Source organism: Gastrolobium bilobum, unplaced genomic scaffold, assembly GCF_033153095.1.
Source record: "Gastrolobium bilobum isolate Gb01-03AN ecotype WA unplaced genomic scaffold, APGP_CSIRO_Gbil_v1 utg10499, whole genome shotgun sequence".
NCBI lineage: Eukaryota > Viridiplantae > Streptophyta > Magnoliopsida > Fabales > Fabaceae > Gastrolobium > Gastrolobium bilobum.
This window is the reverse complement of record NW_026897582.1, coordinates 138,072-160,066: the sequence shown is the minus strand read 5'-3', so window position 1 is coordinate 160,066 and position 21,995 is coordinate 138,072. Positions and strand designations below refer to the sequence as shown.

Genomic DNA, 21,995 nt, shown 5'->3' with positions numbered 1-21,995 from the left:
CATAATCCTGATACATTAATACATCTCGAATCTAAAATAAGACATAATCAATCAATGTGAGATAGACAACCACCATGCTCACCAAATAAGGCAACAAGACCCAATAGAGTCTCAAATCAAATAATGAGATAATAACAGTAAAACATATCAACATCCAAACATAATCCAAGCATAATAATCATAAGCAGCATATATCTAACTCAGCTCCGGCCTCCTGCTGCCCGAGGTCTCCACCCTCGAGTTACCTGAACCTGAAATATGTGCCCCAAACGTGGGGTGATATCTCTAAACAAAAATCTCAGTAAGGCAATGGGTCCTCAAGGATTTCTCCACCCCAAGCTCACTTACATGTGCAATATAAGTTCAAAGCAGTCATATCATATAAGTTCCAAAATCAGTGCAATGCAGCATATCATCATGTCATGTGTGTTAACTATTCTACTGATCAGAGGAAGTGTAGGATGTACGTACGTATACAACCCACAATAGTACACGCCAATGCCGTACCTGCCCACAGGAACCTAATCCTGTCTAGGCGAACATCACATACATATCATAGGGCATTTGCACTTAACAGCTCAACAACATTTCAATAAATCAATACATGAAAACACATCATGCATATAAATCATTCCCCCGTGGGGTATGATGGAACCAACAATGGCTAAACCGAGGATAGGAAAGCTTACCGCTAAGCAATCAATCCAATCCAAGGTCCTCACAAGCTCAAAGTCCACAAACAGCAGAATCACAATCTGTTTTAGACCAGCAATATCATCAACAATCAAACTTTACAAGCATATAACATAAAGACAACACCTTCCTCTTATGTTTTATGTCTTTAGGCTTCTCACAAAGTCACAAGCCCTTAATCACTTTGATTCTGACTTAGTTTAGTTATTACAGAAGTTCACATTGACCAAACATGGGTCCTCAAACCCAAAATGTCATTCTGTATGAACAGTACAGTTACTGTCCTCGAAAATCCAGAATATCCGGATATATGTCGGGTCCATATCCGGATATCATATCCAGATATTTCGCGACAGAATACAATTTTTGCATTTCGCGATATATCACTCCCAAGGTAGCATTTTTAACCCATTATGACGTCCAATCATGCATTTTTATTCACTTTAAGGTTCATGTTCAGGTTGGTTACTTACTTAACTCATTAACATGCCAAGACTCAACCTTTAAGCAACTAAAACTCATGATCAAGGTTCAACACTTACCCCAAGCACCAAAATATAGGTGAATGATGCTCTCGGAGCTCTCACTACAGCTCCAAAGTTCAGCACACACAAGGACATGAAAATGGCACACAAGCAAGGTACTTTCTCTTGAAAGATCACACCTTGAAGCTCAAAATGCCATGATAATGACTCCCTTAACCAAGTTAATGAACTCAGCCCTTAAACCCTCAAAACAGAGACCCAAAGTTCAAAAACAAGGTCTCATACCCACTCCCAAAGCTATGTCTCACACACACAAGGAGGTTTGGCGAAGGAACTAAGAGCAAAGGTGCTAACTTTGGCTCACCAAGTGGAGAAGAAGGGGTGGCAACGTGGTTGGTGGTGTTTCAGAAAAATGGAGGCACATAGCATGAGAGGAAATGACCTAGAAGTCTGTGCCTCTTAGTATTTATAGGCGGATTACGTTTAATCACACTGTATTAGCGCTAATAGCTACGCTTAGCATTTTAATTCCGAACTCAGGATTCTGAACCTACTCATTTTCTAAGATTTGTCATATTTTTATTTCATTTTTCGCAGCACCTTTCCGGTACGCGCTTTTACATAGCCAGTATCAGTTATGGCACCAATTCTCATTATTTCGACTTGAAACTTGTTTTACTAGTCCTATATATTATTCTAGGAATATTCCCACACTTATTATAATTTTCCGGGATACTTCATCGGTACGCCTTTATACCGTGGAGCAGAACCGATATCTGCACTTTTCGTGATAAAAGCGACTTTAAGTATTATTAATCACTTACCATAATTATTTAAGTCTTCTCATAATTATTAGGGTCCATTATAGAATTATTTCCTAATTCTCACATTTATTTAATTAATTTTCTAAATTAACGGTGCGGGTTCTTACAGTCAACATAGATAATTTATCTACATTGAACCTAAAACGACATTGTTTTGAGGCGAAAATCAAGATATTTTATATTTATAATTTATTTTGGGGTTATAATAGTCTTTTTCATTATCATTTTTTAATTTTTCAACTCAAAACGACATCGTTTTGGGAGCGAATGTATATAACTTATCTACATTCACTGTAAAAACATTAAAGCTTATTTTATATGAGTGTAATTTGTGTCTTTATCTCTCTTTGTGTCACACACGGTGTTTAAAAACTCAGTCCGACCATCGACTCGATTGGATTATAGGATCACTTTCGCTGACCCGATTTTATATATTAAAAAATATAAATATATATCATATATGAAAAATTTAAAAAAATTAAACTACCAATCATCAAAGATTCAAAATATGCTTAGCATAATTCAACCAATTACATCCTCAAATCAATATTACACAAGCTAATCAAAGTATCAAACTATCAAATAATAAAACACATAACAAAAAGTTATATCATCAAAATCAGATCTTCCTTATTCTTCTCACACACCTACAACACATGTGGGAACACACACACCTTGAAGCTCAAAATGCCATGATAAGGAAATAACTTCTGTGAATGATTGGATCTAGTGGATGTAAACATTGATGATATTTTATTTTTTCCCAAAAATGTATGCTTTGATTTTCTTTTTTTATAATTTCTCTCTTCATTTCTTGTTTTTTATATCTCTCCATTCATTTTATAATATAATTATAAAGAGTTTTGATAATTACAATAAAGGAAAATTAAATTTTTTGTTTATTTTGATAGTTTATTTGAAATATTTTTAATAACCTTTATTTATAATATTTCTATATGTAGGGGAGCATACATCATTTTTAAATTAATTCAAACTTTTCTAACAAAATCACCACTCTTTTTATGTCATATATAAATTTCAATAACTTGGAAGTTGTAACTTAATACGCGGCTTATTAAAACTTTTTCAACGATAAATAGCACATTATAATCACGACTTCAATAGTTTATTATATAAAAATATGTTTTTTTAGTAAATCATGTAACATAATTATGAATTAAAAAATAAATATTTTAAAAAAATCACAAGTCATTTTTGATGTCCTTGATTTCATTATAAATATAAAAAATAACAATCTTATTGAACTTGTTAGAGAGTTAATGTTATTAGTGGTGTCAATATAGGTTATGACACGCGGGTTGACCTGCGACACGACACGAAACTCTGTGTTTGGGTTGACCCACAAAAAAATCGCGTTGTGTTCATGCTGATGTATTCGTGTTCGTGTTGATCCATAATTATTTTTAATTTCGACCCATTTTTTTAATTTTTTGTTAATTACCGTTTTGACCCCTATTTTGCGTGTTATTCGTGTCATGTCAACCTGAAAAAAATTCGTGTCATGTTTATGTTGATGTATTTGTGTTGTATCAGCTCATTTTAACACCCCTAAACATTATGAACTAAAATTACCAGCTTACAGTTGAAGTCATAGGCAAGTTAAGACATTATGAACTAAAATTATCAGCTTACAGTTGAAGTCTCAGGGGGCGTTTGGTAGAGGAGAAATTTTATGAATAATAGGGAAATGGTTGGAAAGTGAGATAGGTAGGAAAATGTAAAAAAAAGTAGTTTGGTTGGGAAAAATTTTACTGGGGAAATTAGGTAACTTTTTTGAAATCTATGTTTGGTTGTAGGTAAAATATAGATGGGAAAATTAGATAACTTTACGAAAATAACCCTGTTTGTAAAAAAAATTTACGGTTACTTTGCAGTTGGTGCTGATTATAGCACATGGACTAGTGCCAAGACCTTTGCAGTTGGTGATAGTATTGGTAAGAACTAGTTAACTTTTTTTTTTTTTTCAAACACAATGTTATGCTATTAGTCTCCAAACTCATAATTTTTTGTAATATATGTAAATTAATTTTTTTTGATGAACTAGTTCGAACTAATTAAATACTTCATGTACCTTTTTTAATTTGCTAATATTTTTCATAATTTTTCAAAAATCATTAGAGATAATAACATTAAATTATCAAACTTTTTAATTATGCTATAATCAAAATTATAAATGCCACAATTATCAAAAAAGAAAGCTACAGTTGTTGGCATAATTAGTGATCCCACTTAACTTGCTTTATGTAAAACATTCAATTCAGCAGCTAGACATGTGAGTTCTCTTTCAATTATGCTTCATGTAATACATGTAAATTTTGCACCAACAGTCTCAACTATGAAGTATTTAATTGTTATGCTAAATAGTAAATAATAAAAAGAATAAAAGAAGCAGCTCAAAATATTATTTATTAACTCTTTTCAATATTTTCTTTCTGCACCCCACTTGTATCATCTTCCTGTAGTTTGCGCTTCTGTCCTTTTTACTGTTCATAGACGAAATATCCTTTCTGAGCATTCTACATATGTTAAGACTCAAAACAGAATCACACTAAGGAAATGGAAAATGTCATTATGTCAATACCTGCAACTCCTTCTACATTGACATATCCATGCAAATTTTCTCTAGCTGGCTGAGTCTACTCTTCCTTGCCCCCAACTCTCTACAACATATTCAACTCAACATGAAATGCTCCAATTTGTTCAAATAACAGAACTGATAGCAATTAATTTGACCATAATCGTTATCACCACTCTTTTTTTTTCTTTCTCTTTTTTGGGCTAAAATATTAATCATCCTTTCTGAAATAAAACTTCAGTTCTCAAAACAACAAGGTTCCAGGATTATGGGTTGTCAATAATAAATACCACACTAAGATCCATGCAAACATACAACATTGAACACATTAGTCATAACCACATCCCAAACCTTCTTTCTGTATAAAGGGTGGTTGCTTCTGAGGCTTCATAGCAAAGATCCTATTCTTTAATCTGAATTAATATCCCCAAGCTTTGTTTTCTTTGCCAAAGAAATAAGCTAAACAAACTTTCAGAAGTAATTGTGTTAACCAACCATTCCCATGAACCCATAGACTGGGATACCGATGAAAAAAATGCTAAGACTCATGAGCCAACACATTACTACACAAAAATCCTAATACTGTTAGCTTTCATTGCAATTAAGATGTTTACTAAAACTAACAAGCTTTAAATTGGACAAGCAACAACAATTATAGAGATATTGCTTTTTCCTCTACACAAGTTCATCAATTTCTAAGACACTGCAAAAAGAAGGGGTCATTAGACTCTGAGGATGTTATATTAAATTTAATACCTAATGAAGAAGACAAAAGCTCTAGTAGAGTAGATACCGCCGAGGCATAGTAAAATGGGTACAATTCGTATCTGATATTACAACCCGAAAGCAGGCTTCTTGCACCTCGTTTCCCATTATAGCAACTTGGAAGAGCACTTTTGCAACCCATTCTCTCTGTATAATCAAGCATCAGATTTGTCCTTTCGTAGGCATCCTTTGTATACAAGGTGGACAGACTGCTCTGTTGAGGTGCTAGGACATTGAGCAGATAGCATAAGCCTCTCCATCCTGTGAATAAACGGACATGAATACATAAGGATAATAGATTGATAATAGCTTGATAGCCGGTTACAAGAACTGAAATACTAAAAAGATAATATCATATCCTACAATTGTATAGGGATATTTTACCTAGTCCAGAAGGTATTTCACCCTCCAAGGAATTAGAACTGGAGTTCCTATAAAATTAAAGAGAAGTTACGTACCAATAACTAAAACTAATATGAAAATGAACAAATTTAATGTAGGAAAACACATGCTGCATGCAATAGAAGACATTTATAGTATATGGATACAAAATTGTGGCCAACAAGCATATATATATATATATAAGATTGAGGCTTGCACTAGAATCTGTAAGGAATTCTAGGACTCAAATCCACACAGAAAATTGCAGAAACATGAGGAAATAATTTAAATAATACTTTATCATTCACATATGCATTTCACCGAGCAGGTGGATTGCAAATTTGATAGCAGCTCAGAACCATGTCATTCATACTCATTAACTCCCAACGATTCATTACTATATAATATTCAATCAAAAACAAAACAAAAATTATCCAAATTCTAAAATAAAATCTAAAATCAGAGCAACTAGCACTGAGAAAACCTAAAATAAAAAAATTATTTTCATTATTATCATTGTATTCTTATTTTATTTGACCAAGCAATCATGAGCGTAAATCAAAATGGAAAAGCTCAATTAATTAAAGGAAGGAAGATGAAACTCTACGAACCTGGAGTGTCAAAAATTTGATGAGATTGAAAGCTTGTGGAGAAAAAAGAATCACCAAGGTGATTGTAAACAAAATTCCATACGAAGAAGATGGGTATGTTAAAGCATAAAATTTGGGAGATGGAAAAGAAATTTCTGCAAGGAGAGTTTGGGCTTCCTTACTTAAGCACTCCAGAGAGTACCCATTTCCATTCACGCACTTAAACAAGGGGTACGCTCGTCTTTTGCCAATAACACCATATGACCACATACATAGATAACCACAAATACCTCCTCAGCCAAGGGAATTTCTCGCCGACTATCTGCCTTCAGATACATGCATAAACTGGTTTCATAGCAAACAGATTTAGGTGGCTAAATGACGAAACTCTCTCAACCAAACATGACCATTGTATTTCCCCACTTCACATTTCCCTATCATTCTCCTCAAAAACCTTCAACCAAACGCCCCCTTAGGCAAGTTAAGGATTACGGGAGAAGTGAATGAGATTAATTATGATTGGTGAGTGATGATTTATGCAAAGTTTCAATCATGAGAGCAATAAAGATGAAGATGACTCTTTTTTTATATATAAATAAATAAAAATTAAACACATAATTTAATATAATCTATTCAAATTCCTCCTCACTTGTGACTTTTGAAAATAACACGGAAATATTTTTAATAAAAAATAATCAGATATAAAAGAACCATTAATTTTTTTTTAAGTGAGCTAGTGAAGTGGCTCAACCGCATGATTCAAATAAATGCCCGGACAGTACCATTCAAATTAACTTTGTTAAACTTAACTAAATTGAAAACTAAAAGTTACCCAAATTAAAAATTAAGATTAAAATATCGGGCGTATAGGTAAAAAAATAAAATTGCCTGGTGGTATATTAATATGCCACACAAACACAAGAGTGGATAATTAACCTAAATATAATCAAAATTCCTTACCTTAGTAGGGTCACCCCAATTCGGTAGAGGGGAGGGCTCAAGTGAAGTCCCTCCAAAATGTGAGGCAGAAACGGATAGAACTTAACATGAGGTCCTCTTTTGTTGTCTCATTTCTCATAGGATAACACATATTCCCAATCCTCTTTCTCTATTGCTAACCCCATTTTCATTTCCAAACCCTCTCTTCCTCCAATGGCAATTTCTTCAGCAGCAGCGGCAGCAGCAACAGCTACAACTGCCACTGCAACAGCAACTTCAGCTTCCTCAAAGTTCATATACCCGCATGCTTCTCGCTCCCCTTCCCTCTCTCTCTCCCTCAAACCTCACTCACCCACAACCCACCTTTCCTCTTCCTTCATCAACCCCTCCACTATCCTCCACCTCACTCCAACCACCACCACCACCACTCGCCACCGCTCCTTCACAGTCCGCGCCGCTCGCGGCAAGTTCGAGCGCAAGAAGCCCCACGTCAACATCGGCACAATCGGCCACGTCGACCACGGCAAAACCACCCTCACCGCCGCCCTAACCATGGCCCTCGCTTCTCTCGGCAACAGCGCCCCCAAGAAATACGATGAAATCGACGCCGCGCCGGAAGAGCGCGCTCGCGGTATCACCATTAACACCGCCACTGTGGAGTACGAGACGGAGAACCGCCACTACGCCCACGTGGACTGCCCCGGCCACGCCGATTACGTGAAGAACATGATCACCGGCGCCGCCCAGATGGACGGCGCCATCCTTGTTGTCTCCGGCGCCGACGGACCAATGCCGCAGACGAAAGAGCACATCCTGTTGGCGAAACAAGTGGGTGTTCCGAACATGGTTGTGTTTCTGAACAAGCAGGACCAGGTTGATGACGAGGAGCTTCTGCAGCTGGTGGAGTTGGAGGTTCGAGAGCTTCTTTCGTCTTATGAGTTCCCCGGTGACGATATCCCCATTATATCTGGTTCTGCATTGTTGGCTTTGGAGGCTTTGATGGCGAACCCTGCACTCAAGCGTGGCGAAAACGAGTGGGTTGATAAGATTTATGAGCTTATGGATTCTGTTGATAGCTACATTCCAATCCCTCAGAGACAAACTGATCTTCCCTTTTTGCTTGCCATTGAAGACGTGTTTTCCATCACGGGTCGTGGAACCGTGGCCACTGGCCGTGTTGAGAGGGGTACAATTAAGGTTGGTGATACGGTTGATATTGTTGGTGTGAGGGAAACTAGGAACACTACTGTGACCGGGGTGGAAATGTTTCAGAAGATTCTTGATGATGCCATGGCTGGGGATAATGTGGGGCTGTTGCTCAGAGGTATCCAGAAGGTTGATATTCAGAGAGGGATGGTTTTGGCTAAGCCTGGAAGTATTACACCTCATACCAAGTTTTCTGCAATTGTGTATGTCTTGAAGAAGGAAGAAGGTGGAAGGCATTCACCCTTCTTTGCTGGTTATAGGCCACAGTTCTACATGAGGACTACTGATGTCACTGGCAAAGTGACATCCATTATGAATGACAAGGATGAGGAGTCAAAGATGGTGATGCCGGGAGACCGTGTTAAGATGGTGGTTGAACTTATAGTGCCCGTTGCTTGTGAACAAGGTATGCGATTTGCTATTAGAGAAGGAGGAAAAACTGTTGGAGCTGGTGTTATCCAATCGATCATTGAGTAGATTGTGAGATTGGTTTCCAACTACATTACTCTTACGTGGTGGACAAATTCACTATCATCGGTTTGTGCAATTTACTTTTGCCATTTTACACCACTTCTGCCATATCCATTTTCTTATATTTTGTAGGTTTTTAGAAGATGTTTAGACAAGTTGGATAATAATTTTCCAGTGCTTTGTTTGACTGACTTCTCTTTTATAGTCTCAATTCATCTGTTAAGTACTTGAGCAAGATGCCACAAATGCCTGCTTTCCTGAAATTATGAGATTTGTCTTAGAAGGCTGAACATTATTTCTCGTTAGTACAGTCATGCTATGTTTGGATGGAGGGTGTGGAAGGGGAGTTACTTCCCTTGTTTGTGTGTAGGCAGGGAACTCTTCATCCCTAGCTTAGGAGTAAAATTTAAAATAAAGGGAATGTAAATTATTTTTCTCTTATTTAAGATAAATTAAAATAAACTCTTTTCCCCACTATTTACCCCCAAATTCAATGGGGAAGAATTTTGAGGGTTTGAGGACCATCCCCTTCCTTCCTCTCCTTCAAATCTTACAAAAAGGGGTTTGGCTGACTTTTCCCCTCCATTCTCATCCCTTTACCTTCCTTACCTCTTGTCCAAATTAGACTATTACAGTGTGTGGTTGTCTCTCTGTGCCTCTCTCTCTTCACTCTTTTTTTTATAGTCTTAAGGTATGCAGAAATAATGTAATTGGCGTTTGATGGGACCTTCGGAGTTATAGAATTAGTTTAGTGGTTATAGTGGTAAGCGCAGGGGCTTCGCTTAAATAATAGGAGGGGGTGGAAGGGAGATTTATTCTGAATTGTTAGCTTTGGGGAATTGAGCAGTAGCTCAGTTGTAAAGCCATTTGTTGAATGGGAAACCTGGGAAGGAGAATTCTCTCCTTTTTCTGTTCATATTTTATTCACCAGTAATAGATTCATTCATTTTCTTTCTATCTCATATACTATTTTTCTATTTTTGTTCGTGGGTCCGTAAGTCTGTAACAATTTGGTCTGACCTGCCAGATCCTTAATTGGCAGACAGGGAATCAAGAATCGAAGCACCAGAGAATTCTGTGGAATTTTTGAAGAGAGTGGCCAGCGATCATGGAGATAAGTTATCTGAAACCAAGAAAACTTTGGATGGGATTGATTGAATCTGGCAACTTCTTGGACGATGGATGCAAAATCAGGTTATCAAATCGGAGGATAATAGCACCAACGAGCAGCCTGTTAATGAAGGGGTTCGACCTCCTTCAAACAAGCATAATGAGGAGAATGCGGAGGGAAGTGGTTCAGAATGTGTAAGTGAGGAATCTCGTTGTTGGATAAGAAATATTCCTCTTTTGTTGGCAGTGATCCTTGGGATGGATAGCCAAGGGCTGAAAAATTCTGAGGTACAGCAGATCAAACCATTGGAGAAGATGCAACTGGCTTTCAAGTTTCATCTGCATGGACTGATCTGCTGTACACTTGTTTCGGTTCTGGCAAAAAAAAGGCATTCAGTTTGTCTTGAGAAGGTTTTATGTAGGCATTGATCCCAATATTTATTGGAAAGAGTTTGGGGAATGTCTAAGAAAGGCTAACTACACTGCTATAAAAGGGTTCCAAGGATGAGTATGTCCAAGAATTTGAGGACCCTGGCAGTTGTAGAATCAGTTATAAAGTAGTTATAGAATTAGTCAGGTGGTTATAATAGTAAGAGCAGGGGCTTAGCTTAAATAGTGGGAGGGGGTAGGACGGAGATTCATTCTAAATTGGTAGCTTTGGGGAATTGAGCAGTAGCTCAGTTGTAGAAAAGGGAAGCCCTTTGTTGAAGGGGAAACCTATTACAGATCCACAAGAAGAAAGGAAATAGATGAGGAGAGGAAGAGATTAAAATAGACTTGATATTATTGAGAGTAGAATTCATACACACTGAAAAGTAGTTGGAGCATTGACGAGGCCATATGGCATTACCAAAATTTCGAAGCGCCCTTGATGTGTTCGAACGGCCGTTTTTGGAATGTTCTTGTCTTTCATTAGAATGTGGTGGTACCCGGCTTGTAGATTGATCATAGAGAAGTAAGGTGCCCCATGTAACTCATCCAAGAGCTCTTCAATGATGGGAATGGGGTATTTATCCAGGACGGTAGCCTTATTTAGTGCCACATAATTTGACACCACTGCCAGTTTCCATCCTTCTTAATGAGGATCACCAGACTAGAATACAGAGTTGTATTTTGGTGTATAATCCTTGAATTCAGCATCTCATCCACCAGCTTCTCAACCCTGTTTTTCTGTATATGTGGGTATCAGTTTGGCCTAACATTTATTGGTTTTGTTCCCACTTTGATGGGTATAGCATGGTTACTCCTTCAGACTGGAAGTTATCCTTCTGGGGTGGAAAACAGCAAGCTATATCTGTCAAGCAACTTATGTAAATGGGATTCTTTGGGTTGATAGGGTTTGATCTTTCCCCTCTGTTGAGACACTTCTTCGCGGTTGGTGTCATGATATATTCTGACAGAATTAGTAAAAAAAAAGATTCCACATTGGATACCTTGTGCATGGCCTTGGGAGATACCACTGCCTTAGTTAAACTTGGGTCCCCTTCAAGCATAATAGCCTTACCTTGGTGAGTGAAAGACACACATGGATTTCCAATTTTCCCTGATGTCTGCCCCCATCTCTATCCACGTCATCCGCAGAATTAGATCCACACCTCCTAACTCAAATAGGTAGAAATCACCAACAAACTCTTGATTAGCCATTGTCCAATGCAGCTCCTTACAACACTCCTCTGATATCTTCTGACACCAAAAGGAGTTGATAATGCCTGTAATCTCTGTTGGCTCACTAACCCCCTTGAGATGAAGTTATGGCTCACCCCACTGTCAATCATAATTAGCATGAGAGATTCACCCACAGAGCCCCAGAGCTTCATGCTGTCGGGTTGTGGAATTCCCCTGGCAGAGAACAAGGATAGGTTGAGCGTCTAACTGGAAAATTCTTCTGTTTCACCATCCCCTAAGGATTTGTCCTCTTGATGTTACCGCTTGACAATTTCTCCATTGTCATACGGCTATTCGTCCTTTGTCAGAATTATTACCGACATGCTTTTTTTCAGGCATCCGGTGCATTGGGCCCAACGTTTGGCCACATTCATGTGACAGAAATAAGCTCCTTGTGCGGGACCTGGGCGCTTGGTACATTGAGGGTCTATGACCTATTTTTGAACTCTTATCCGAAAATTGGTTCGTGCCATAAGCACTTATGTTTGGGCGGGATGGTGTCTGACCTTGTAGCACACTGGTTACACTCACTTGACCTGACCTGGACAACCCTGTTGGAGTTACAATTGCTCCTCCTAAGCCGTGTTTGATATTCGACAATGGACGAAGGAATCAAACCTGACTCGGTGCTGCAGCTGGTGGCATGAAGCTTCACTTTCACCACTCTGGCCATATTAATGGCCTTCGTGATGTCACCAGGGTCATGCTCATGCATCTGCACCCTATACTTCGCCTCCCATTTAAACCACCCAAGAAATACCGCAAGAGTTGCTCATTGGGGATCTCTGACGCCTGTGCTACCAAGATCTCAAAGTTCTGGACATACTAATCCATGGCTCTGGTTTGCCTCGAAGTGGATAAACTTTCATAGATGCTACCCCTATTTTTTTCTCCAAACCTCCACAGCATGGCCAATGTTAGACCTTTCCAGCTTCCCACATCAAATCTGGTGTCTTCTTTCTCAAGAATCTAAACCAGTGTACTGCAGCGCATTCCATGCTTATGAACACAAAGTATATCTTTGTCTCCGGTTTGTTTACTGCACTTCGAAGAATTTCTATGCCCTTGCAATCCACTCCATAGGATTGCTGACGTCAAAATCAGTCAACTCGACTTTTCTTTCCCATGTCAGAGACTCATCTTAGATGGACTCAAGATTATCATTGTGTGGTGTCTCCGTTATTTCCTTCATTGGTCGTGAACTTGACGTGTGAGCAATTTGCTTGTCTTCTTCTCGCACTAGGCTAATTGCCTTGTTTCTCTATCCACCTATCCAATAACTGCTTAATACCATCGATGCCTTCCATATTTTCCGGAATCTCAGCCACATGAACCTCCAATGAATGAAACCATGCTCCATGCTCGCTCGTCGTCTCCTCCAAGAACTCCACTAAAATCTTCCCTGACTGAGAGATCCGGTAGGTCCAATCAAAAGTTAATAGAGGAAGAGAATTAGCATTGTTGAGATGAACAACACGGAGAGAGATCTCCTTTCAAGAGTTTTCCCTTCTCACAGATCCTTAACATAATCCCCAAATGAATCCCTTCTATCCCCTTCTGCTATTTAAGCTAGGACTCTTGTAATTTCTTAACTTTCTAACTCCTTTACTGACTCTAATTGCAGCTAACTAAGCAGACATCCAACCATCTAACTAATCCTGAGTTTGCTCCCCCTGTTTCTTTCTCCTAGTACAGCTTCCATATTTTCTTTGGATCTTGTTGGGTCCCATCAAAACTCTCGGTGGGAGAATTCTTCATTCTTTTTCTTTCTATCTCTCATACTATTCTTCTATTCTTGTTCGTGGGTTGATAACAGTGTTGCAATTTCCTGAGACAGTTGGTGTTCATGCCTCTTCATTTTGGTGGTTGAAGTCTTGCTGATATTTTATTCTGGATGTATAGGTCTTTATTGAAAATAAATATACAATTGAGGATTCAACTACTTATCTTGGTAAGCTATTAAGGTATGAAAACATGTCACATTTCTCCACACACAGATTTGAGGCCCTCATTGTGTTCAGAGCAGTAATGCGTCCTGAATCCTGATCAATTTTATATCCAGAATCAATAAATTGTTCCTTGTTATATTTTTCTAAGCCAGAACACCCCCCCCCCCCAAACCAAAAAAAAAAATGCGTTATGTAAGTAGGTTCGGATTAACAGTTGTATTTCTGTTAATGCCATTTTCATGGGAAGCAAATAGAGAAGTTGGAGGCCTTACTTGGACTATTACATATATATGAATCTAGTACCTTTGATATTTCTTATGCTAAAATACAACTTTTATTTTGTTAAATGGAATGAAAAGAAGTTCAACTGCTCGCAAGAAAAATTGCTTCTGCAGTTCACTTTGTTGAAGGAGATCGAGGTAAGCAACTGGGCGGCAGCTAAAGCTGAATGATAAGATAGATGCATAATTGACTAGAGCTACCTGTGCAGCTTTAATCTCGGGACTTTATTAATTGAGATAGGATCCGTTTACAAACTATTTTTGCAATTACACTAATGTAGGACCGGTCGTACACTGTGTGATTAATGTAGGACCAGTCCTACATAGTGTAGTTTGTAAGAGTTTGTAAATAAAAAAGTTTGTAAATATAATCTGCCCCTTATTAATTAGTCATTTATGTTTGCACATTGCTTGACTAGCACAAGCCTTTCGGCCTACCAGTATTAACAATTTCAAATGCTGCAAATGAACACATGCAATGTTAGAACATGAATGGGAAGGATGGCCGCTCGCGTAACCTAAAAATCGAGTGAAGTCGTTATGATGAAAACTTAAATGGATTGATTTAGAAAATGAAAATAAAAAGAATCAGTAGTCAATAGTACACTTCAATATTTTTACTCCCTATGGTGACGTTCATATAGCACGTTTTTCTCATTAATCGAGAAAGAAAAGGTCACGCGCTTCGTAAAATACAAGATAAATGATATTGTAACAATCAAATTGTATTATTATCATGTTATTACCAATCAATTTCATCATTAGATCGATTATGTTGATCCAACGATTATATTTATTTTCATCTTTATATGGTTATGATTTTTCAAATTTAATACTTTATATTTATTTTCATCTTTGTATGGCTATGATTTTTCATATTTAATACTTTCACTTCAAATATAAGAAATCATAACCATACAAAGATGAAAATAAATATAACTGTTAGATCAACATAAGCGATTTAACGGTGAGATTGATTGGTAGTAACATGGTAGTAACACAACTTGATTGTTAGAATATCCTTCTCCAAAATACAATTGTGAATCCAACCTTTACATCATAAACTCGTATTAATAGGATGGTTAGAACTAACTTCACGTTATACAGTTGTAGTAATTTTATTTGGATTTATAACAATAAACTTTTTTCTATTATTGGTCTATAGAAATGCCTTCTCAAAGGATACACTTAATCTCTCAGATGAATATTAATTGTTCACCAGGCTTTGTTTGAGAATTTGGAGGGAAAAGGAAGAAAAGAGATCCAAGGAGGAGGGAAGGGAAAAGAAATGAACGGTATGTTCTTTCCTTATTTGGGAGTTAAAAATATGGTAACAGAGAAAAAATGGAGGGTTAATAAAATATTTTTGACATTTTATCCTTTCTTTAAAAACAAATTTAATTATTATAGTTTATAAAATTAAATTAAATTTAAAATTTCTAAAAGAAATTATTTATGTAATTTTCAAGATATTAAAAAGATCATATTTTGGATGTAATTTTTTCGTTGCAAATGGCAAAAATTTCATCGAACAATACTTTTTCCACCAAATTTTTTCGTGAAAATACGCTTCGTCAAAAGGTGATGGAATTTTTTATCCGTCCAAATTTTTGATTGAAATAAATTTGCATAGAAATTTTCACCTGAAAAATTTTTGTTGAAAATATTTACGAGCGATTGATGACATGTTTTTTCTCAATTTTTTTGACAGAAAAAATTTTTGTCAAAATTTTTCGACCAAAAATAAATTTTGTCGAAAATTTTCACGCTGATTGATGACATTTTTTTTGAAATTTTCAACAAAAAAATTTCAGTTGGAAATTTTTCACGAATTTTTTTTTTCGATGGAATTTAGTTTCCTTCAAAAGTTTTGACAAAAAATAATTTCTTAAATATTTTTCGATAGAAAAATGAATTCCGTCGAAAGTTTTGACGGAATTTTTTTAGTCAAAAATTTCAAATAAAAACATGTTATCAATTCGCAGGAAAATTTTTTACAGAAATATTTTTATTAGAAATTTTCAACAAAAATATTTTCCATTTAGATTTTTGACAGAAATGTTTCTGTCAAAATTTCGAAAGGAAATGCTTTCACTGAAACTTTTGACGGAATTTAGATTTCATAAAAAAATTTGACGTAATTTTTTTCCATTGAAATTTTTTGCCAATTATTATGACCAAATCTTGTTTCGTCTCTAATTTCGTCTTTAGTTTTGATGGAATTTTTTTTCATCTTTATTTTCGACGCAATATGATTTTCATAAAAAATTCTATTACTTTTTTCAAGGAATATTTTTCGTCATTAAATTTTATCTGTATTTATGATTTTTTTTAGTAGAGTCATATTTTAAAAATAAATAACAATTATATAATTTTCACATTTCAATGCTAACCTTTTGCCTGTTTTTGGTCTAAGGATGAGATTCTTAATGATAGTTGGTTGTATTCACCATTTTTTGCAATAATAACTTTTTCTGTAGCAGGATTAACTGCATTTTATATGTTTCGGATCTATTTACTTGTTTTTTATGGATATTTAAACATTCATTTTCAAAATTTCAATGGAAAAAAACGAGTTTATTCTATTCAATATCTTTTTGGGGTAAGGGTAAAGAAGATAAAAAAAAGAAAAATCATTTATTATCTTTTTTAACAATGAATAATGATGAAAGGACTACTTTGTTTCGCAATAACAAATATTCACAGCAAATTCATCGAAATATTAAAAGCATAAGACATCTTTTTATGGATATTTCCTATTTTAGTACTCAAAATACTGCTTGTTTCTATCCTCATGAATCGGATAATACTATGCTATTTTCTATACTTGTATTAGTACTATTTACTTTGTTCATTGGGACCGTAGGAATTTCTTTCAGTCAAGAAGGAATTAACAATTTAGATTTTCTATCTAAATTGTTAATTCCTTCTATAAATCTTTTACACCAAAATTCAAATGATTCTCTCGATTGGTATACATTTGTCAAAAATGCAACTTTTTCAGTTAGTATTGCTTTTTTAGGAGTATATATAGCCTCCTTTTTATATAAGCCTGTTTATTCGACTTTACAAAATTTAAACTTATTGAATTTTTTTGAAAAAAATCTTCCTACAAAAATTGTCTCAAATAAAATAAAAAATTTAATATATGATTGGTCGTATCCCCAAATTAGGAGAATTTTAATTTTAAGGGTGTTAAAAGTTTTGAAGAATTTTACAAAAATTTCCAATTCATTTCTCCCATCTTTTTTTAAACTCAAAAACAAAGAAAGGAATAAATAAAATTCCCTCTTCTTAAAAAGTGACTTCCAAAGAATCACTTATTAGAGATGGTCGGGATGTGAAATGATGAAATCCAAAAGCAGATCTAAAACGAACTTGTATAGAGTATCCCAAAGAAAAAACAAATAAACAAACTTACTTTCATAGAGAGATGTGAAATAAAGTTAAATACATATGGCCTCAATTTAAGTAACTATAGCGTAGACTACTTCACCCCCTAAACTCATGCACCACAATAAAAACCAGTGCCTGTTTAACTAGCATCAAAAGGCCATGTAAGGAGCTGCTATCAATTGTGTCACTGTAAATTCTACGAATATGTTTCCTCGAATACAGTTGATAATACCAACTCTTGAACAAAAGCTGCCCTTAGCCTTCTCTCTTGTTGATCCTGCTCATCACCCATATCTGGTTCATCTGTTCCAGACCTGCAAAGACAAGACCACCAGCAACATGTCAACGATTTAAGGAGAGACTTTTCATAAGCTTTCTTTCTACCTCTTTTTTTAGTCCAGGATACAAAACTGTTAAGAACCACATCAACCCAAAACTATAAGGCTTTGGGTAAAGGCTTTTTTAATGATTTATATTATTCTCTAACACACCCGCTCACGCAAGAGTCCTTTGGGTTTAAAGCATGGATGATACTACACAGTCCCAATTTTTGGTTTTACATTTTGTGCTTTTTCTTTAATTTCACTTGAAAGTGAAGGCAGTAAGAATCGAACTCGTGACATTGTGGTCTGATACCATGTAAAGAATCAATTTAACCCAAAAGCTTAAGCTATTGGAAGAGACTACATTAATGATTTTATATATCTCAACACGCCCCCTCACACGAGAACCTACTGGGCTTGAAGGGTGGACAATGCACAGCTCCATCTATCTACCTGTGCGAACAAAGAAATTCCAAACAAATTGGTGGGGAGCGGCGAGGATCGAATCCGGGACACGAGGCTCTGATACCATATAAAGAACCAATTCAACCCAAAAGCTTAAGCTATTGGATGAGGTTACATTAATGATTTTATATATCTCAACAAAAGCAAAGCAAAAGAATTTGAGCAGATTAATCTCAATGCAAAGCAAAACTCTTTCATCCTTTTTTTCCCCTTCTAATTTCTAAGTCTCATTAACACCCGAAAATTCTTCCACCTTGTCTTAAAAGGTGATAGCTACTAGACCCATGTTAACGACCTCATGAAATGCTCGAATCTGAGATTGTAGTTTCCCCCTCCAATTTGTTATTTCTTAGTTCTTGTATAAAATTTTCACTTTAGTCAAATCATGATGCAATTATATCTTGTTAATGAAAATGATTAAGCAGATGCTGTTACTTCCCTCTGCTTCCTCCCCAAAACGACCATATCAAATATAACTTTTATGGGGACAAATCAGACGAAGAGTAAGATATGTTATACACAAACTTTCTTAAAATATCAAATTATCGATCAACTTGAATGTGATATTAGAAAAAAACAAAATGCTAAATCAGAAAATAGTCGTCTTGCTTCATATGTATGCATTATCATATCATGAAAATTTGAAGAACCAGATATTTCATACACCTTAAATTAATTTACTTTTTCTCTTGGTCCTTTTCAAAGTGAATGTAGAATATTGATCCTCTGCCAATGAATAAGCTTCAAGTATAAGTGATATATCTTGGAAACCTACAGATAATTAGAAATGTACAATGCAAATACAATAATTTGACAAACACCACCAGCCATATGACTTCACACAGTAATGTTATTCCTGATAACTTTTCCATACGCCACCCACTACATCTTCATTTTGAGGGAAAAAGGAAGAGAAAGAAAGGTGTAAAGGGTGGCGTTCAGAAAAATGATGTAGGAATAACATTACCTATTTCCCTATATCATATGAAGCATTTTTTCTATTTGACATACGGAATAATGAATGCATTGTAATGATAATACATTCAGATAGTCTACTTCATTTATGAGTTTAATTGACATTAGTCAAGTTATGCAGTTAGCTATATTTCTACATATATTAATATTTCCTAGAACAGGAGTAGCAAAAGGGAGCAAAGGATAAAAAGAAAGCAATCCTTTTGTATGTGGCGCACACTGCACTATAAGTTTCTCTCAAGTTTTTTCTTGTTAAGCCAACATACCACCATTACAAAATCTCGATGGTAAAAGAACAATACCTTTTTGCATCGGTGATGTTTATATCCTTCTTGCTGGAGCTGTAGTCTTCACCAAGGTGGATATCATTACGGTTTTGAAAAGGCATGTTGCAGATAAATGGTGACAAAAGCGGATCAGGCATTGATTCTTGTTTGTTTCCTGTGGCAGCCAGTTTCTTGCCAAGCATTGCTGAATTACCATACCAGATGCTAGATTTCTCAGACTTCCAAGCGCACTTTAGATCAAATATCAATATATTGAATTGAGTTAGACAACAAACAAATGCTCATAAAGCCAAATAGGTGCTACATTACATTTTAGAACACAATTTTTTTGAGATAAGCAAAGATACCTTTCGTGAGTTTGAATGTATAAATTGAGGAATTGCATCCTTCCCTAAGTTTTCTTCACACACAGGACAAACCTGATATAGGAAAATTGAAGCAGAGATTTCAATCATGACTTACCTGCATGAAATGTATAGAAATGTCTGATTTCATTTTTCCTACTTTTTAACTATAATGGCTACTGGATCCCTGGATTCTTTATCTTTTTAATCCAGATCAGGACAGTGCACCATATCAAGCAGACACATAAATTATCTTTACAGATTTATATATTAACTGCATATAAGCAAGGAACTATAATCTATAACAAAGTGATTGAACAGTTTATCTATCAATCAAGGAAAAAAGGAAAAATAAAACGTTATATTATAACAAAATTGTAAACATGATATCACTTTGCTTAAACAAAATTTTAAGAAGCAGAAAGGTTATACCACATTTTTTAGGGCAGAGCAATGCTCCTCTTCCAAATTGCTGCAGAGCACAGAAACTTCAATTTCAAAATCACAGAAAGGACATCGGAAATTAGATCGGCCATCATTATCCACATCTGTGTAATGGATCGCAGAATAATTATCTGTGGTTTAAAAGGGATCAGTGTAAGCAAGCAATATCTAGCACAAGTACAAGAACTACATAATGCATGACATAATAGAAGCGTCTCAATATCTTAATAGATAAAAGCAATAGGAAAAATAAATGAACTGCACATGATACACTGATTAAACTGCACAAGGTCACAAAATACCATCACGAAGGATAAGCACATGTCAAACTTGGGAGAGCCTGAGCTAAAATAAAAACTTTGCCTTATGATCAAATATACCACATGTCAAGACATTACACTGAGCAGCCTCCCATTCATTTAACTTTCTCCAGCAACATCATAAACTGCTACAAGGTTTTATTATCGTAAGAAACAAACTCTATTTTCGTTCGCTCCTAAGACTGAAGATGCTAGACTGCTAATTATATAGATAGGATCTCACAGTGAGTCAAAAGACTTTTTATGGTAAGAGAAAGACATATGGAAGCTAAATAGAAGCTTCGTTGTAAATATTGCTTCCGATAATCAGATCCTAGAATCCATTTGTCTAAATTAAGAAAAGAAAATTTTCACACTCTTTAACTGCAGAGAATGACATGTATACATTAAAAACGTAGCTGTGAGATTTATACACTGGTAAAAAAAAAAAGAGAGATTACATGCCACTAGATAGCAAAACACTGACTTTTCAAGCAAATTAGGTCCAATTACTCATTTAGAACATAACGAATATCCTCAAATTCAGTCCCATAATTAACTCAGTGCTTCTGACAAATAATGACAGCAACATAGGCAAAGCCTAGAACGCTTTCTGTAATAATATGTGAAGGTGCTAGCCACAAGGAAAGTATGACACAACTTTGAAACCAAATGTAATGAAATGGGTTCACTCACTCTGGTGTTGACAATTCAAGTGTGAACCATAAAAGTCACAACCCAAATGCATTTCCCCAGTTCTACCCACCCAAAAGGGTTCATAAATACTGAGAACTCAAATAAAACCATGGCTCGAACCTCAAACCCGAAAACAAATAGGAAAAATAAAAAAGGGGGGCACTCAAACAAAACAACACAGGGAAATAACAATATGAAAACAAAGTACCTGAGTGAAGTGTAGTAGCTTGGACAGCAGAGAGGTGCTTGGCAGAATGAATACTAGACCTGAAGTCGAAGTCGAAGTCCATGATGTCACGAACACACAGTACTGAGCACTGCACTGGAAGTGGTGGTTTTGTTTTGCCTTTGATCAAAGAAAAAAGAGGTGCCTTTGGTTTTGCCTCTAAAGTCTCAACTCAAAAGAAAGAGAGGACTTTGCTTTGGCATTAGTCATCATCACCAGCTTTGTTGGTGTTGTGATGTTTTGCTTAGTCATGTATTTGGTTTCTGACACTCTGAATGCTTTCCGACACACAAAAAGACCAACCATGATTCCTGACACTTGACATTTTTTTTATTTTTATAACCCTTTATTATTAATTACCGATTTGACCTTGATTATAAACTATTTCAAAAATTTAATCCCCTCAAAAAACATAACATTAATCTGCCCCTGTTTGACCGTTGACCACCAAGCCTACCCGGGTACACCCCTCTGTACCGGGTATTTTTTGAAAAAATTTGTCTACCCGGTAGGGAGGCGTGTACCCGAATATTGTTCTTCGCACCTGAGAAATTGCTTGAACTATTTACCCGGGTAGAGAGGGGT

General features: G+C 35.9%; 2 protein-coding genes across 3 annotated transcripts; one reads left to right on the top strand and one right to left on the bottom strand.

Annotated features, from left to right (window-relative positions):
- Window positions 1–7,411: 7,411 nt before the first annotated feature.
- On the top strand, window positions 7,412–9,187 carry LOC133308274 (elongation factor Tu, chloroplastic-like). Its single transcript, XM_061508882.1, has one exon. It carries the CDS (start codon window positions 7,487–7,489, stop codon window positions 8,954–8,956), a length of 1,470 nt encoding a protein of 489 aa, XP_061364866.1. The 5' UTR covers window positions 7,412–7,486; the 3' UTR covers window positions 8,957–9,187.
- An 8,230-nt stretch (window positions 9,188–17,417) lies between these two features.
- On the bottom strand, window positions 17,418–21,656 carry LOC133308293 (protein DEHYDRATION-INDUCED 19 homolog 5-like). Of its 2 annotated transcripts, none has more exons than XM_061508902.1 (5): window positions 21,393–21,656; window positions 20,178–20,320; window positions 19,749–19,820; window positions 19,417–19,631; window positions 17,418–17,665 (listed from the first exon to the last, which is right to left on the bottom strand). In XM_061508902.1, the coding sequence occupies exons 1-5, from the start codon at window positions 21,472–21,474 to the stop codon at window positions 17,548–17,550; spliced, it is 630 nt and encodes a 209-aa protein (XP_061364886.1). In that variant the 5' UTR covers window positions 21,475–21,656; the 3' UTR covers window positions 17,418–17,547. The 2 variants fall into 2 exon arrangements, with proteins under 2 accessions (XP_061364886.1, XP_061364887.1); XM_061508903.1 differs by having other exon boundaries at window positions 20,181–20,320.
- Between the last annotated feature and the right edge of the window lie 339 nt (window positions 21,657–21,995).